This window comes from Centruroides sculpturatus, unplaced genomic scaffold, assembly GCF_000671375.1.
Source record: "Centruroides sculpturatus isolate CEXI.00-Female unplaced genomic scaffold, Cexi_2.0 scaffold1051, whole genome shotgun sequence".
NCBI classification, from domain to species: domain Eukaryota; kingdom Metazoa; phylum Arthropoda; class Arachnida; order Scorpiones; family Buthidae; genus Centruroides; species Centruroides sculpturatus.
The window spans coordinates 30,500-49,290 of NW_019385219.1; the positions used below are offsets into that span (position 1 = coordinate 30,500).

The following is an 18,791-nucleotide window of genomic DNA, read 5'->3' on the forward strand; positions in this document are numbered from 1 at the left end:
TTAACAGATTTACAGGAATTACAGTCTTCCTTATGCCGATATAAAAAATTTCTTTCAATGAAAGTTTAGATATTCCAATATCTATCGAAGAACTGGATATATCAATTCGTAAATTAAAAACGAAAACAGCTCCTGGAATGGATATAATTACCACTAATTTATTAAACTTCTTCTGCCAGCGGGTATGTAAGTTCTACTTGTTCTTTACAATCATTTTTATAAATCATTTATTATATTCTTACTGAGTGTCCAAAGATTGAAGAAGCGTAATGTAAATTCAAATTAAAAGAGTTTTTTGATTTAAATTAAGAAGAAAACTTCAGAACCAATCAAGAAAAAATTCCATAGTATAAGATGTATAATATTCATTACTTTTTTGTTCATATTTTAAAGAATTTGAAATATGATATGTAAATTGAATGACTAATATGTTATGTTTAGCAAATTTTATGTAACAAGATATTTAAAAAAAATATGTTTCAATAAGTAATTGTATTTTTTGTAATTCTCTAAAGCTAACCCCCTGTAACAAGAAATTTCTTATTACAATAAAGTATTTGTATTTGTATTATTATGACGTTGCACTGATTTTTAACTTACACGTCGAAAGACATGATCTTCATTTTGTAATATGTCGTAACATAGGAAGCTGTTAGTTTTTAACTTGATACTGATAAAGGGGGGAAAAGAACAAGATAAAAACTTCCATGAAAGAGAGAAACTAACAAGCATAAATCTAAAAATGCGTTATACATTGAACTTTGATATCAGGAAATATATAAATAATTAAATATAAATAAAAACAAGCTTGGATAACAAATATTTTTTGAGAGAAGTCCATCAACCTCTTCGGTAAACTAATCAGGGAAAAAACAGGGATTGAAGAAGATAGTAGTGGAAGTGACAATATTTTCAATTAAAAAACGAAGAAAGAAGAAAATTTTCCTCTGTCAAATGACAGAATGAAGCTTCATTTTCGTTAATTTTATAAACGGTTAATAAAAGATAACGAAAACCTTAAATCTTTTTCAATTTCCAAATAAATGCTAGTCTTTATCTACACGATTTTTATTTAATATATAACTAACTTACATTGTAAATCGAGAGTTAGATGCGTATACATTTCTCCAGAATCTTTCACTATTGTTTTGTTATATTTATACTGTATTTCTCCTTATATTATTTTAATTATTATAATGCCATCTTTTTATTTTTAGTTTAAAAAATATTTTTTAATTAATTTTTCTTGGATTTGATAATCATTACTTTCACTTCAAATAAGCTCGTTATGTGTAATAAAACAATGCATTTTTATTCCCGAAATATAACTTTTTAAAGATAGTTTCCAATATCAAATGTCGCAATAATTGTGAATAATTAAATAATAGAATAAAATTTAGTATTTCAATTGAGTATTTTATCTTCTATTGCAGATTGTAACAATTACTTTTGTGTATATTCTATTAATTTTTGACGTGTTTATTTAAACATTACTAAACTTTGCGTTTATTACATTTTCTTTTTATTACTTTCATAAAGGAAAAACTTCAAAATTTTAGTAATATTTACAATTTTATTTTAAGCAAATTTTTACAGTTTACAATATTTTAATATATTTATAATAAATAACAATAATATTTTACAATATGTGTTCAATATCAATAGTTCAGTATCAATATTTCTTAACTAAAAATATCTGAATATTTAATTAATATATTTAACTTGGATATTTTTATAAATAAAAGATATTCATTAATAAATGAAATACTTAGATTTTGAATTTTTAATTAGCAAATAAAATATAAAAAGTTTTTTATGGTCTAAAGAGATTTTTGAAAAATTAACAAACGTTAAAATTATTATACAAAGAAATATAAAATTCCAGGTTAGCTCCTAATAAAATTATAGATTTGTAATTAAAATTATCAATTGAAACAATATATGTAGGCATATTAGAAAAAAGGTATGTTATAATTATATATTTTCAAATCTTCATAATAAATTGTATCGTAAGAATAACACTGAAATAAATATAGAGGTGTTTGTTATGTTTTAAAAAAGTAAATGTTAATTTTATTTTTAACAGAAGTTAATATTTAAGAAATAAATTTTTAAAAGTTTTTATTAAAAACTAATTTTTTTCAATACATTTTCCTACCTAAATTAAATCAATATTTATAAATGGTATTGACCTTGAAGAAAGTCCTTTCCTAGTAAAAAATTCCAGTTTATTTATTAGACGGAAATTTTTTCTGCATGAAACAAAATCATGCATTAACTATTGATCTCTAAAAACAACTTCATTTTACTTCCGCCGAAGTCCACAAAGATAAACAATAAACAATAGAGTGTTTGACATTCCTGGGCTACATATATTCGAACCGAACAGATAAATCGTTTGGATAGAAACTACGTAAGCTTTTTTTTCAATTTTAATTTTTCTGGTGCATACAATTTTGATGGAATGCTAAAGCAAACTAAAACGTATTATAATAATACAAAAATAATTATTTAAGGTAAATAAAGCTAAATATATATATTAGTTTGTTTACTTTTAAGTAAGCGAAACCTTTGTGAAGCAAAACCAGCTAAACAATCTCAGAAAAATACATATAATATTAATACAAAGAAACAGAATGAAAGAAATAAAAATATAATTTTTAAATAAAATTATTATTTACAGTAGACATGCAAGGACTATAAAAGTCAGATCCACAAAAGCAGTTCAAAATTCGATTAAAATATATTTCTTAAATACTTCTAATAAATAAAAATATAATTCATTGCGTTTGTACACATCTGTCGAGTGTGCTACCTAAGCATAATTTAAATTTAATTCTTTCAGAGAAGATATCATTAGTGAATGTGAACCTAATTATGTTAAAGCAGTTACAATCATAAATTCACATGTTTAAAATGTGCTTTTGCTTATGCCCGTTCGTTTCTAAACATTTATATTCGATATATATTGACTTACAAGTTAGTGGCGAGAGACTGATGAAGTGATATAAATAGAAAACTTAAACAGTACGAAATGTACAAAGTCCTATTAAATACACAGGGTGTTGTTGGATGATTTAACTTGGTGATTTTTTACTTAGTTTTTAGTATATAAAATTTCCGAAAATATTTATCGTTTAATATTAGATTTGTAACGTTTAAATTGTTTTGTCATATAGGAAAAATGCTTTTTTCATCCCATTAGCATGGGTGTCCACAGAGGGGGAAATGCTGCACTTGCCCTCCCTGGGATCGAGTAAAAATTCAATAAATTATAATTGTTAAGGTGATTGATATTTATACCCTCAACCGTGGGACTTGTACAGTACTTGTGAAAAAAAATCTAAAAAATTTATTGAGATAATTATTTGTCACTAAGCTTATCGCCTTGAAAAATTTTCTGCGGATGCCCATGATCATTGATATAATAATAAAAAACGGTTTATATAATAATAGTAATAATGCATTATCTCTCTCGCTACTTTCTAAGCGGATCGTAAAATGTCTTCTTAAAAAATTGCCTTTTGTTTTTTACTTAGTTCTACATTATTTCAAGAAGCTTTTTATAGCACTTGTCAAATAAAAATTGCGTTAGTTTGTCGATAGGCTATTACGCTATAGCAATAAAGATTATACAATAGCAATAGAGTGCAAACTTACTAATAAAATTATATATAAGATACAATAGTAACGGATGTAAGCAAACAGCGATCATGAACGGTTTACTGGATTGCGGAATAAACTTTTTAAACAGGAGCTTTTATGATCTGTATGATAAATATCAAATAGGAGTAATGCTTTTTAGACTTTTAACTTCGCCATGTAATAATTTCTAAAGAAACAAACTAAAATATAACTTTGTAATTAGAAAAAAAGTAAATTGACTAAATAAGTTTGTAAATTAAAAATGATAATAAAATTAATTAATTATAATGGCTACTATATTATCATATCATAAATCATAAGTGCTTAAAAAAAATTTGCAAGTTACTTTTGTAAAATTCTGTATATTATTAGGTTTAAAATAAAATTATTTTTATTAAAGGTTTAAAATTATTCTATTATTAAGCTTATTTTAGCAATGTTTTGTTAGAGCAATTATTTACAAAGGAATATCTATTTTACTAATAACTATTTGCTGTCACACAACTAATTAGTTTTTATTAGTTAGATAAATAATAACAACAATAATCAGTTTTCAAATCTTATTACACGTATATATAATATATTATATAATATTTTTTATATTATTTTTTGCATTTTTATTTCAAATTTCATAAATATTTTTTTATGCTTACTTCATCTTCTCCATTCAAAAAAATTTCCCAATAATTCATTATTTACATATTAATAACTTCATAACAAATAGCCAATAAATAATAATCATACTCAAAAAATAATCAAATGATATTTTAGATAAAATGAAAACAAAAGTAAAAAATCAATTGATAAATGCAGAGTTTAAAATATCTAGTTTTTTTTTTAATATAAACCTTACATAGGTTATGTAAGGATAAAAATATAATTGCTCTCACTTTCTGATAATTTTGCTCACTAAACACAAACATATTCCCCATTACTTAATATAGTTTATTATTATTATTATTATTAAAATAGAAAACTAAATAACCAAACGAATTAATTAAAACACTATATTTTTCTATTAAAATGCAAACCTATATTAAATATAATAGGAAATATATTCGGTTTATTTTGAGTTACTGAAGTTCATTGTTCTTATTTATTTCCCTTGAAGGGTGAGCCAATAATTCAGTAAAAATATAAGGAAATCCAAAATGTTAAATAATTCATTTTATTAAATAATTTTAATTCATTTTTAAATAATTCATTTTATTAAATAATTTTAATTCATTTTTAAATAATTCATTTCATTTAATAATTTAAAGTTCTTTCTTATTTAAATCGTTGCATAAAGATAGCAGTAATTTAATTCCTTCCTTTCTATTATAAAAATATTTATTTTCCCAGGCATCTAACAGCAAGTTATAATACTTAGATTTTTCGAAATATTTTAAATATTTTGACGAACCTTTCGAAGGAAATATTCGTATAAAATTACCGCAACGTGATAATTCGTCTTCACTTTGTATTAAAATTTTAATATCATCAACGGATAATCTATTTAAAATTGTTGACTGTGTCCAATAACCAAGTTCGTGTCGAGTTTGCTTTACTTTTTCTTCTTGTTTCAAATTGCTGGTATATATATCATTATCAAAGCAACAGAATTTAGTATTCGTGATATTACATTTTGCCAAAAGTTCTTGTTGTTGCTTTACTGAAATTTCTAGACTTGGAATGTGTAGGCCAACGGTATTAAGAACATCTTTAATTAAAGAACATTTAATAAATTTATCTAATTCGGAATTAGAATGAAGACTCGGAGATATATTTACTTCCAACAGCCAAGGTTTTAAGTTAGAATCTAATAAAATATCGAATCCAAAGAGTTCATAACAGGAATATCTATTTTTCGTGTATGATCTTACCAGAGTACTTATAGGATGTTCACAACTTATCATAGTTTTAACGACTAAATCCTTGATGCAAGACCATACTTCGTCAGTGTCGATATTGTATTGTTGTAAGTATTTCCACAAGGATTTTAAAGTCCATTTATGGCCATTGCAGATTTCTACGTTGTTATTTACGGTATAAGAAGAATTTTTACAATTAATACTATAATTTGTAAGATGCATAAATTTTTCACCTAAATGCTTCTTCGAATTTGAATACTTAACTGAAGCAAAGCGCACTAGTCCGTTATTATAAATATATATTTTTAAAGGATAAAAACTGGTAACGAGAACGTAAATTCTCAAATCAAATTTCGTATCATTCACTAAATATGGCTGACTTAAATATCTTTGTACTATTACAGGTATATTTTTGGGTATATCTTCCCATCTGTTTATGACGGTTACTCCAGCACCTCTGGCAGAAGCGGGTGGTTTGACAATCCAATTGATTTCTTCTTCTCTCCATATGTCAACAAGATTTTTCATGTCTTGAGGCAATATAAATGTTTCTGGCATAAAACAAAATTGTTCATCTCGAAATTTCTGATTCATCTTCATGATATTTGACCATAAACGATCTTTTCTACCAATATAAAAACTTCCGGGAAAATGGTTAACTTTTTGATATTCCTTTAATGTTTTAAATTCATTGCATTTCATGTATTTCCCCCAAGTCGAAGTCCAGTTTGACATATGACCAGTAATATTAAAACCAGATCTATTTACTATTTGTAAAACTAATCTTGGAGAAATTGTAGACATTTTCCAATTGAGTAATTTTTGGATCTCATCTGATAAAATTTCTACTTTTATTCTCTCCGTGAAACATGAAAAATTAATTGTTGGAGGTATATTTGGAAATAAACTTGCTCTTAATGGACTCAATGCATTCACTTCTTTAATAAGATCAATTTCGAGAAGTTTTTCAGTTATAACTGAATCCGTTGAATAACCATTTTCGGATTCTCCGCTCACACACATGGATAAAATTTGCTGGTTTAATATGTCATTATCATCCTCCAACACATACTCCATGTTTAATTTTTATAGTAATATATCTAAAGAAAGATAATAAGGACAGACAGCTTAATTTTATAGATCAAATCACATGTTTCTTTGAATTATACTTACTATTAATTTTAATACTTCCGTATATGATTTTTAAAATGTTGTTATCATTAGCCTACATCAAATGGAGATACCTGGAAATAAAGAAGCCTGTAATTAAAAAAAAAATTATATTATGATAAAATACAGTTTATGTTTAAAAATAAAAGTAATAATAATAAGAGCTGTAGAAAAAAATTTATTTTTTAACATTTAAATAGTTATTCTATTTTATTAAGACTTTATTACAAAAGGAGACAGCGGGGCAAATGGCCTACTACATCGCGTTTAGAAGGTCCTCAAAATCTTTTTTCTATATAAAAGATATAAATTAATAAGAATATCGCTTTTGTTGTAGTCTATCATTTTATATAATATACATTATACCCATTGTAGGTTTGGGTAGGCCCACAATAGAGATGGCCGGGTGGTGAGGGAAAGACCCGAATATATTTCCTTTCCTTCACTGCCTATGAAGATTCGATGCCTATTACAGTATTAGGATTTTGAAAAACTTTTAAAAAATCAATTTATTATTTACTTTTATAATTAAAAAAATATAAACATCTAACAGCAATATCTAACGCCACTGTTTTTATGAAACACAAATTCTAATTGGTTATTTATTCTTAAACTTTTTTATTACGTATGAATATACACGTAATGTGTACGAAGAGTACAAAAACATCAAGAATTATATAAATTATTACAGATTCTACGCACATTCGGTAATGTTAAATTAATAAGAAAAATATTTATATATTAAAACATTTACTAACTTTTATAATATTAGGCATATAGAATAACATAATATATTAGTGTAAGAAGGAACTGAACGAGTAAAAAATAAATGTTATATACAAGATATTGTTATAATAATTTGGGAAGAATTAAAAAAATTAATTAACTTTTAGGAACTTTTCTGTTTCAAAATACTGTATTTTCAGGATTTGTCAGTATTTCTGATAAATAAACACTAGTAGTCTAGTACTGTACTATAAGTTTGATAATAAATTTAAAGTTATGATACCAGATGGCGCCACAACTTTGAGTGTAACACTGTAGTCGTGCTGCCATCTTATGATGATTACAAAATTTAAAATATATTTACTTGATCACACTTGTATATATAGTCTATTTTATAGGTAAAATTTACTTAAAACTGTATGAAAAAAGAAATAAACAGTATATAAATAAAATACAAATTTTAATTTTAAAAAATTAATTTTTGTTAAACTGTTTATAAAATTCAGTAATTTCGAGATGATTATGAAGAGATAAACGAAAATTTCTTACAAATTTATTAGAAATATCTTCAGTTTTTGCTCTGAATTTTATCAATGATAAGTGGATTATAATTTATTATCAAATTATACTGTATAGTGCATATAATTAATACCAATATAATATAACTACCTAATTATATNCCCAGGCCCTTGCGCAGGATTTTTAAAAGGGTGTGGTTTTATTAATTTTTACGATACAGTGCAACACAATAAAGTAAGAAGGAACTGAACGAGTAAAAAATAAATGTTATATACAAGATATTGTTATAATAATTTGGGAAGAATTAAAAAAATTAATTAACTTTTAGGAACTTTTCTGTTTCAAAATACTGTATTTTCAGGATTTGTCAGTATTTCTGATAAATAAACACTAGTAGTCTAGTACTGTACTATAAGTTTGATAATAAATTTAAAGTTATGATACCAGATGGCGCCACAACTTTGAGTGTAACACTGTAGTCGTGCTGCCATCTTATGATGATTACAAAATTTAAAATATATTTACTTGATCACACTTGTATATATAGTCTATTTTATAGGTAAAATTTACTTAAAACTGTATGAAAAAAGAAATAAACAGTATATAAATAAAATACAAATTTTAATTTTAAAAAATTAATTTTTAAAAATATAAAATAAAAGCTTACTCGAACAATCGAGCTGATCCCAACCATCTTTACATTCGCATTTGCAACTTTCTCTTTTAAATATTCCACAATTATGACATTTTAGATTACAAACTTAAAAGTAAATAAAATTTAAAAAAATGAATTATTATATAAATTACAATTTATTATTAATAATAACACTAAATAGAAATTTCATTCGTATTTAAGAAAACAAGAGAAAGAGTAAATAGACATTAAATTTTTAGAAAGTTTATATTGATGACTATAATGATACAGGGTCTTCCAAAATGAATACAGTACTACCATTTTAAATTACTTTAATTATGTTAATTATTATCTGAGAAGGATGCATTATATACCAATTTATAGAATAACTCTTATTTTCGTCTTCCATCTGCATTTAAATGTATTGTTATATATTACTTCTAGGGAGCTCCTTAAATAAAAATGGTAACATCCCAACAGAGAGAGTATTTGTGTTCTGCAGAATCATTCATTATTGTGTAACATGAGTAATCTGCAGGAGCTATAGAATCGTGGCTGCTATGAAGAGTGACAATAGATATGCTGTAGCGAGTGTAGGAAGAATTTGAATATCGGTTGGATATGTGCAATGTGACACGAGATGTACCCATTAAGAAACTGTAATGGGCAAATATGAAACTTGGACAGTTTTCCAATGTTTTAATGTACATGACGATATTCTTATATAATAATTTTAAATGGTAGCATTCTGTTTTTGGAAGAATCTGTAAATTATCATTACTTAGAAAGTATAAAGCGGTCCTATTTGTTCGAGTAATGCGTTTTTAGGAATATTGCATAATTTAACACTAGTCTTCTCAGAAAAATAAATATGAAGTAAGACGATGCTAATGCATATGTAAGTGGAAATCTATATAAATCTACAGTTATTATACAGTATTTTTTAAACGTAATAATCTAATTACTATATTTATTTTTATTTTGTTAATGGTATAAAACAATATAACATAATTTGAAAAAAAAACAATCGTTTTGTAGTAAAGTGATAATAGTAAAGTAAGCTGATAACGATTTCGCATTGCGTGATTGAATTCTGTGAATATGAGAACGAATTAAGCTATAAAATTTTTAAAGTAATATTTAAATAAATAAATTTCGAAATTTTTTTTTCGTTTATTTTTGTGTTCTGTTTACATATAATTTATAATAATTTAACATATTTTAATTGAAAAAATTACATTAAAAATATTANTTTTAGAAAGTTTATATTGATGACTATAATGATACAGGGTCTTCCAAAATGAATACAGTACTACCATTTTAAATTACTTTAATTATGTTAATTATTATCTGAGAAGGATGCATTATATACCAATTTATAGAATAACTCTTATTTTCGTCTTCCATCTGCATTTAAATGTATTGTTATATATTACTTCTAGGGAGCTCCTTAAATAAAAATGGTAACATCCCAACAGAGAGAGTATTTGTGTTCTGCAGAATCATTCATTATTGTGTAACATGAGTAATCTGCAGGAGCTATAGAATCGTGGCTGCTATGAAGAGTGACAATAGATATGCTGTAGCGAGTGTAGGAAGAATTTGAATATCGGTTGGATATGTGCAATGTGACACGAGATGTACCCATTAAGAAACTGTAATGGGCAAATATGAAACTTGGACAGTTTTCCAATGTTTTAATGTACATGACGATATTCTTATATAATAATTTTAAATGGTAGCATTCTGTTTTTGGAAGAATCTGTAAATTATCATTACTTAGAAAGTATAAAGCGGTCCTATTTGTTCGAGTAATGCGTTTTTAGGAATATTGCATAATTTAACACTAGTCTTCTCAGAAAAATAAATATGAAGTAAGACGATGCTAATGCATATGTAAGTGGAAATCTATATAAATCTACAGTTATTATACAGTATTTTTTAAACGTAATAATCTAATTACTATATTTATTTTTATTTTGTTATAATATCATAAATCATAATTACAGTACTGTATAATTGTAAGCTGATGATTGTGAATGAACAGAAGATGCTGTCTCTATTCACACTAAACTTCTAATCCAAACTTGTTAATTCGAGAGCATAATTTTCCCTAATAGCATTAACACTACTAATTAATAAACGTTTGATGACATTATGGGATCTTATTATGGGATATAAAAGAGATTTTAAATTATAATAATGAACATTATATGAATAGTTATTAGCAAAATCGGAATTTCTGTTGCATCTAAACAGCGTAGTATATACGATACTGACAAAGAATAGTGAGAATTTCTGTTTACCAACTAAGGAGGTGAGACCACGAATAAGACTATAAATACACTCGGCTTGCCGAATTTTTTGAATTTTTTTAAGATTCGCATTCTTTTAAATTTTATATAAAGTACTGTACATATGTATATAAGTTTAGCTTACCGCATTCATCCAAATTATATTTTTTACACTGTTCGCGTGTCACTGAAAAATGTATAACGTAAACATATTAATTTATATTTACAAGTAAATTATACTTACTAAGAATAATTGTAACAATGCTCACCACACAATCCTTCTGAGCATAATCCTCCATCACTACTATTTGAACATTTCGAACAAGGTACTCCTATTTTGTATGGATGTCGTCCCTTTACATTCCCTCTAAAAATGTAAAAAATAATAATAATAAATATTAACTAGCTAATAATTAAACTTTATTTAATTTTAAGAATAAAAAAACACGATTATTAAGAAAACATGACATTTATCATCTAAATTAATTCAATATTTTTAATTTAAACTCTAGTTTAAAATCTAATTTTATAGAAAGTTGTCTTAAATATCTTATTCATCAGATGCTGGCTTTTTATATTCCATTTAACAACAGCTAAAATTTTCTTTTTGTTAGTCGAACTGTAAACCAGTCACAAACTTGTAGCTTAAAACAGTGATTCTTAGATGAAGTTAATAAAGAATCATTGTTCTAAGTTTCGAGATTTGCGACTGATTCTGTAAACAAAAGAAAGGTTAGAACCTTTCTTTTGTTTGCAGAATCAGTCGCAAATGGAATATTCAAATACGCTGTAATAACAAAACAAAATTTGCGAATTTTGTGATGAAATATTGGTCAAATGAATCATTTCATGTGCATTAATGCACACTGAAGCGAGACAAATGTAAGTAAAAGATAAAAAATTTCCTCTTAGTCACGAATTTACCATTAAGAATATCGAGAGAATAAATATTCGTTTATTTTCTTACATATTGTAAGTTTTTACTTAATAAAAATATTTACATGTTTTTGAATTAAAAAATATTGATTAGTAATATTTTATGTATCGTGGGTAGTTTCGTAAAGAAGGGAAAATTTTATTGAAAGCTAATTTACTGTTAAAAATTTTCGAAGAGTTCGAGATTTTATATTTTATCGTAAAAATCAAATTAATTTATATTTATTTTCTATTCGAATATTTTATTAAAATGATTCATTAAAAATGTATGTAATTTAATCAGATTACTTTATAAAGGATCACACTAGAAGAAGCAAAGCTTTACAGCTCTCTTCTAATCTTTTTATGACTCTTACTCAATCAGTTTTTATACGTATTTAATACGTAATAAGAATAATTATGTAAAGACTAGGAATTTCCGATAAATCTGCAAGTCATTTGTTTTATAACAATTTAATTTCTCTGTTAGCTTCTAAATAAAAATGTTTTTCTATTTACATATTCAAAGATTTATAAGGAAGATATATTAAGTTATATGGAGTCATAAATATTAGAAAAAAATATTTCTATAAACTTTAATAAATCATCAGTATGAAGTCACCTTTATATTAACTTTCGCCTATATGCTGTCTATACATTTAAGCATTCTTGTATCTACTTACATCAAGGAAGAACAACGATATGACATATTTGACGTTTCATATGAACTTTATAAATATTTATTTATAAAATATGAAATGTATTTTTCGTGATGTAATTATATACACACAGACTATATCATATTGCAAAGCATGTTGAACGATTACAAAAGGTACGGAAAAAAGAAAATATAGAAGTGTATCAATAATAAAATATTGTTTTTGATATATTTAAATGGAAAATATAAATATTAATTTAATAATTCTCAAATTTAGTCTTCAGAAAACAATAAAATGGTTGTTTTCACAAAGAAAACGATAAAATTTAAATTTTGGATGATTCAATTTAATATTTTAATATAAGATATCAATATACAATGAATTGTGTAACCAGCAAATACACCAGTTCTGTGGAAAGTTTCAATTTGTTTGTTACAAGCATGAATGTATTATAATGGAATTGGGTTAGCGTGGATCAGGAACAGGGTATGATGGTCCGAATGGGATTATACGAGAAATAAATACAGTAAGCGTCAAAATCCTCGCAAAATTCGTACTTACTATAGAAAAATAGCAAAACTATTCGATATGCGAACGTAAAAGAAAAAGGAAATAAATCAGTTGTAACATTATTGCAATATTCACATAATGACAAAAAAATTAAAATAATTTTCATATTTTAAAAATATCTATGGTGTATAAATTTTGCTCGTTGCATTGGGAGGGTTTTGACGCATAAGTTAATTTGTTACAACATCAACTTTAAACAATGTAATTTCGTGCATATTAACGACATATTAGCGTACGCAAATGAGCTGCTGCTTGATATGTCATCATGAAGAAGCTATCAGCGAGAAGAAATTCTGCATTATGAACCTGTTGAGAAAAACATTTCTTCAGCAGTTGAAGTTGCTGTTGGGCGTTCGAGTGTGTCCAGAATAAAAAATAATGAGCTGCCATATCACGAAAATTTAAGAGCTGGCAGGAAGAAAACGTTGCGCACCGAAACAGAAACGTTTGATAACGAGTGGACGTTGCGATACATCATCACAAGTAGAGAGGGAATTGAAACAAGAATAGAAGTGAGTACTTCAACTATCCAAAACGTAATAATTTGAAAGCAAGAAGCCTAAACTTACCAAATTACATAAACAGAAACGTCTTAATTTTACCAAACACTATAAAGATTGGACCTTAGAAGATTGGAAGAGGATTGCATGATCAGATAAATCCAAAATGAATAGAGTTGGTTCGGATGGGCGAAAATGGGTATGGACTACATTGATGAAGTGTATAACTGAGCAAGAAATACAAACAACATTGAAATTTGATGGGTTAGTCTTGTGGTATGGGCCTGTATTACCTATTTTGGGTCAGAAATGCTATGTAATACCTAATAGAATGGATAGCGTTATTTACACTGAGATAATTGACAATTATTTGTTACAATCTGTTGATTATTACCACATTGATAGGAGCTCTTTCATTTATCGGTAAGGCAATGATCCAAAACATGCATTTAAGAGGGCAATGTCATGGCTTCGGGATCAAAATATTAGTCTGCTTCAGTGGCCGCTTCAATCGTCCGATCTCAACCTGAATGAACACATCATTCTTAAACGTCGCTTGTCTGACTATACAGCTCCGTCTAAAAGTATTTACTAATTATGGGATGAGTGGAACAAAATTACATTGCGCAATTGCAGGAATATTATTAATTCTATGCCTGATCGCTTTAGGAAGGTTTTAAAGGCCTGGAGTAGCTATATTGATTATTAAAGTATACTTTTTCCACAAATATGGTATAAATTTTTGTCCACATCAAAATCCTCCCAATGCATATGTTCTTTGTAGGTTACTATTATTAATAAAATAATTACGTTTTTCAGATAATTATATTATAATTATATACGTAAACATATAAGTATACAAATAAATATAAAGTTTTTCGTATTAAATGTGCTTTGCAACATTTTCCAACAATATTTCGACGCATACTGTATACATTTAATTTGCTTTACATATAAATATATAATATTACTCTAAAAACTGAAAAATTGCTGATTTTAAAGAGCTAATTCTTGCTAGAAAGCCAATTAAAGCTCTTCAAAGATCTTAGTGACAATTTTTTTTTTTTTTAATAATTATAGCTTTATATTCAGCATTTAGCTTAAAGTGCATTCCATTTTAAACTGTAACGCTAATTTTTCTGTCTTGGTTGAATCATAAAAACTATTACATTAAAAATATTGAAAATTAGCGCTTAAAAAGCATTCAAAAATACATTTGCATGATTTTAAAAATAACTTATTGTTTATAAAAATATTGCATTTTCCTTTTACAGTTATTATTTATTTAATTTATTTATTACGTTAAATAAAATTTTCAATATTAATTAAAGGCAATTAATATTTACGCAGGATAATAATTGCACGCAATATAATATCTGTTCCGATACCGACAGCCAACCTTTAATCCACATCCAAACATTCTAGAATTTGCCCAAACCAGCTGTAAAAAATGCGGGTAAAGTAAAATATTAAACAATTTTCAGTTGCACAATACAAATATTCTGATAATTTATTTTATACTCACTTGAAGGTAATGTCCACATTCTTTCCCAGATTGACAGTAATTACTATAATAATCATAATATTGATATTCTTTAAACCAGAGATTCATGTGAACCAATGGCGAACGACTATAACCCATATATAAGTTCTGTCCCATACCTCCTTCAAATTTTGGATCTCGAAGGTTTCCGTGATCCCATATACATTTGTCAGCCCAATCCTGAGCGATTCTTGCTAAATCGTCATTCCATTCCTAAAAATAAATGACGATAAACTATTATTCTGATCCTAATGGTAATTAATAAGTTAACGGGGTGAGACAAAAATTTACGAAAGTCAACCACTCAAAAAAATTAGTTATGAAGCATTATTTAGCGGAAGGCCATAGCAAATCAACTCTATGTAACATTTGTTTATAGAATTGATTTGCTATGATTTGCTATTAACAAATGTTTGACAATAAAGATGCAGTTAGCCAGGTGGAGAAAACTAAAAGATTCGATTGTCATCGAACATACGTAGGCAAGACACTTAAGAAGATGGGTGTGAAGAAAAGGAAGAAGAGGACCCCAGAGTGCACTTCTAAAAAATTACTGAAATCCAAACGCAATACAGATGGCTCGTAAGAAATTTTGGAAACAAAACGACAAGAAGTACTTTTCCCTTTCCTGCATGCAAATGCCAGAAAATGAAATTTATTAATCGAGCAATGAAAATCAAGACCTCCCGAAGTGAAGTACAAATTTAAGAAGAAATTTGAAGCGAAAGTCATGATGTATATTGTCATTTCACCAGCAGGTATTTCAAAGCCAATTTTAAGAATTGATCCCTTACAATTGATGTCAACACGAACCAAAACGAATGTGTAAAAAAATTCTAATACATTTTTTTAACAAGCATCATCAAAATGACAATTAATCTTTTGGTTTGGCAAAGCTTCATAGAATTCCTCAAAGTCAAAAACATTCCTTTTGTATCCAAAGAACATAATTCGTAAAATCTGCAACGATACCGGTCAATTGAGAATTTCTTTGAATATTTGGCCCAAATAGCATAGAGAAAGATTGACGAGCAAAATAACCTATACAACTGATCTGAAGAATCAGACTTTTACTCTAAAAAAGCCAGCAACCAGTTGCTTAACTTTCCCGGAAACATTTGGTGGCGCCATCTGTTATCATATTTTGTTAAAACGACTTTTTATATTTTTAAATTATTATAAAATGGCAAAAAGCTTAATTTTGAAGGTAACCTTCAAAATTAAACTTTATAAATTTGTATAAAACCCATTGTAACAATGGGTTTTATAAAAATTGTAAATGCTAATAACAAGTGAAATAGTCATTAAGTCTGACTCTACTGGAAATATATGACCGTGGAATCGTAGAATTAATGAACACGATCATTAATTCTACACTATTGTAAATAATGTATTTCTTTTAGAATAATATATAATATTTAATAGTTACTTTAAGTTTTCGATAAAATATTATGCTTTAAAAACAACCCAGATTTTTGTCTCGCCCCGCTATAAGCATAGTAAAAAATTATTGCAGATAAACAAATTTTACCATGAACTGCATATCAGCAGCTGGAGGAGTTAAATTTTGTCTATATTTATTATGAAGAATAATAAATTGTTCTTTCTCGTAGTCAGTAATTCTATATTCTTCCGCGAATCGAATACGTGATATATGTTTCCGTTCGGTATTCCATGTATTATTTTGGAAATTTAATCCCAAGACAATAGTTAACACATATACAAGTCCAAAAATATTGAGTAGAAAAATCATATTTCTTCGATTCTGTAAACAATTCATGTGTTAGAAACAATATTATAAATAGAGAATGGCGTCAAACTATATTGGTTTCTTAAAAAACAAATAGAAAATTAATGAATAATTTACTTATTATAATTATTTTTCTGCTTTCAAAAATACAATGTAGTATATGAATGACCCAGTAAACGCTTTCAATGCAAGAATGAAACAGTAATACCTAATTAAAATCTTTAACTAGTTAATTGAGATGCTGAATTATTCGTGATTAAAGGAAATATGTAATTAGTTTGAGTTATCAGATTTTTCTGTTCTTTCGGACAAAAATCCTATTGTTCTATAGGACTACCAGCAGTCGAGCGGATAAAACAGTTGGACGTTAGTAGTGGGTTTGCGTTTCGACAACGATTTGCCATGGAGTTTACTGGGTTTCCTTCATTGGTAACATCTAAATAGAGGCTAGTTTCCCTTAGAAAGTCCTAAAAACCTGGAAATCTCCATATGGCCAACACATAGGAAACATTTTGAATACACCGCATTGTGTTTTTGAAAACCAAATTAAAGATTCGGAACACGATTTCAAAGTAATCATAGTTTTTTTTAATTCATTGGAAGGTATGAATAAACTAAACATTAGAGTAGAAATCTTAATTATCAATCTTATTTCGCTCTCTCAACGTTTAGTCGAGTACGATTCCGGTTATTCTATGGATCATTTTTCTCCACTTAGTCTTAATTCTGTTTCGTACAGCTTCTTTTAATTCCTCCATTTTCTTGTCATTATCCTTTTTTATGGCATCCAGCCAATGCACTCTCGGTCTACATTTCTTCTGTCACTTACCACATCCAGTATGATATCCTTTTTCAGAGACATGAGTCTCATAACATGCCAAAATTAAGACAACCTTTGCCTAATTAGCCTGCTTTCCGAGAAGAATCTTGGCTTAAATTTAGCGATTAAATTGAATTTGGTAAAAAAAATTTATTTTGAAACTAAACTCAATAATTTTACATAATTAATAATCAGCTAGTAAAGTCATTCTAACATGTCACATATTTATTCGATGCTATCAAAATCAATAAATTTTCGATTTTGAAAATATTTTAGAAGGATTCAATCGTAAATATATAATCTGAAATTAAATGCGGTTATTTAAATACATATTTAACCAATTCTTCTATTTGTTAAGATAATAATCAGTAAGCCTTGTTTAACACATGATTAATTTGGCTTTCGGCCATGACAGTGTTGTGTTTAACCAACCCTTCAGTTTTGAATAACGTTACTCGAACGATTTCGTAGTGTAGTATTTTTAGTATTTGAAAGAAAAACAAATTGTAGTTTCGTAAAGGTAAAAAAAAGATTGTGTTACTGCGATTAACACACATCGTAAAAGCTCAAAATCTGTTGAAGGCATTAACTGGTAAATGTATTTACATTGTAAAGAACAATTTTATAGTCAACTGCATCGTCGACACATTAAAGCAATGTTTAGATATAATTTAAGAGAAAAATTTATTAAAATTTTTGAAAGAACTAATGAAAATTTTATAGAAAAATTAATTTACATGTTGTTAAAGATGTATGTTTATTTATTTTTACACAATATTTTAATATGTGCTTTTTTAACGTATTATGTTTTTATTATTAAAATTATCATAAAATTAAGTAAAAATGTAATAAACAATAATATATCAATAAAATTACGAGTAGATTCTACTTCTGCACTGAACTAATGTTACGTTACAGAAACTTTGCTGATTTATTATTCGTTTGAATGCATTTTTTTATTCTCTGCTTCCTTGTTTACATTTCTATTTTCGTATGATTAACTAGAGAATGCTGTTCGTATCAGATAATATGCTCATTATCTACCTTTCGTACTCAAAATCTATTAGAAATAATCACTTTAATTCAGTTTAACTTTAAAGAAAATTATATATATATATATTATTCGTATGTTTGAAGTCAACAGTTTAAATTGTTCGTTACTATTTATAATCCAGAATAGCTATTTTTATACC

At 26.6% G+C, this 18,791-nt stretch overlaps 3 protein-coding genes across 3 annotated transcripts in view; 1 reads left to right on the plus strand and 2 right to left on the minus strand.

The window, feature by feature from the left end:
• LOC111636324 (cysteine-rich venom protein LIO1-like) overlaps window positions 1–18,791 on the plus strand; it is a 40,444-nt gene that overhangs the window by 5,786 nt on the left and 15,867 nt on the right. The gene's annotated exons all lie outside the window — the stretch shown is intronic.
• On the minus strand, window positions 4,468–6,761 carry LOC111636319 (tubulin polyglutamylase TTLL4-like). The gene is made up of 2 exons (XM_023381541.1): window positions 6,672–6,761; window positions 4,468–6,598 (listed from the first exon to the last, which is right to left on the minus strand). Exon 2 carries the CDS (start codon window positions 6,573–6,575, stop codon window positions 4,902–4,904), a length of 1,674 nt encoding a protein of 557 aa, XP_023237309.1. The 5' UTR covers window positions 6,576–6,598; window positions 6,672–6,761; the 3' UTR covers window positions 4,468–4,901.
• LOC111636323 (peptidase inhibitor 15-like) lies at window positions 6,724–16,808 on the minus strand. The gene is made up of 7 exons (XM_023381545.1): window positions 16,560–16,808; window positions 15,011–15,241; window positions 14,832–14,926; window positions 11,111–11,208; window positions 10,987–11,028; window positions 8,581–8,673; window positions 6,724–6,758 (listed from the first exon to the last, which is right to left on the minus strand). The coding sequence occupies exons 1-7, from the start codon at window positions 16,806–16,808 to the stop codon at window positions 6,724–6,726; spliced, it is 843 nt and encodes a 280-aa protein (XP_023237313.1).

Coding starts and splice junctions, on each gene's coding strand:
- LOC111636319 (XM_023381541.1), bottom strand. CDS start 6,575: ATGGAGTATGTGTTGGAGGATGATAATGACATATTAAACCAGCAAATT.
- LOC111636323 (XM_023381545.1), bottom strand. CDS start 16,808: ATGAATTGTTTACAGAATCGAAGAAATATGATTTTTCTACTCAATATT. Junction 14,927..15,010: donor AATGTGGACATTACCTTCAA/GTGAGTATAAAA, acceptor CATTTTTTACAG/CTGGTTTGGGCAAATTCTAG. Junction 8,674..10,986: donor ATATAATTTGGATGAATGCG/GTAAGCTAAACT, acceptor TTTACTTTTAAG/TTTGTAATCTAAAATGTCAT.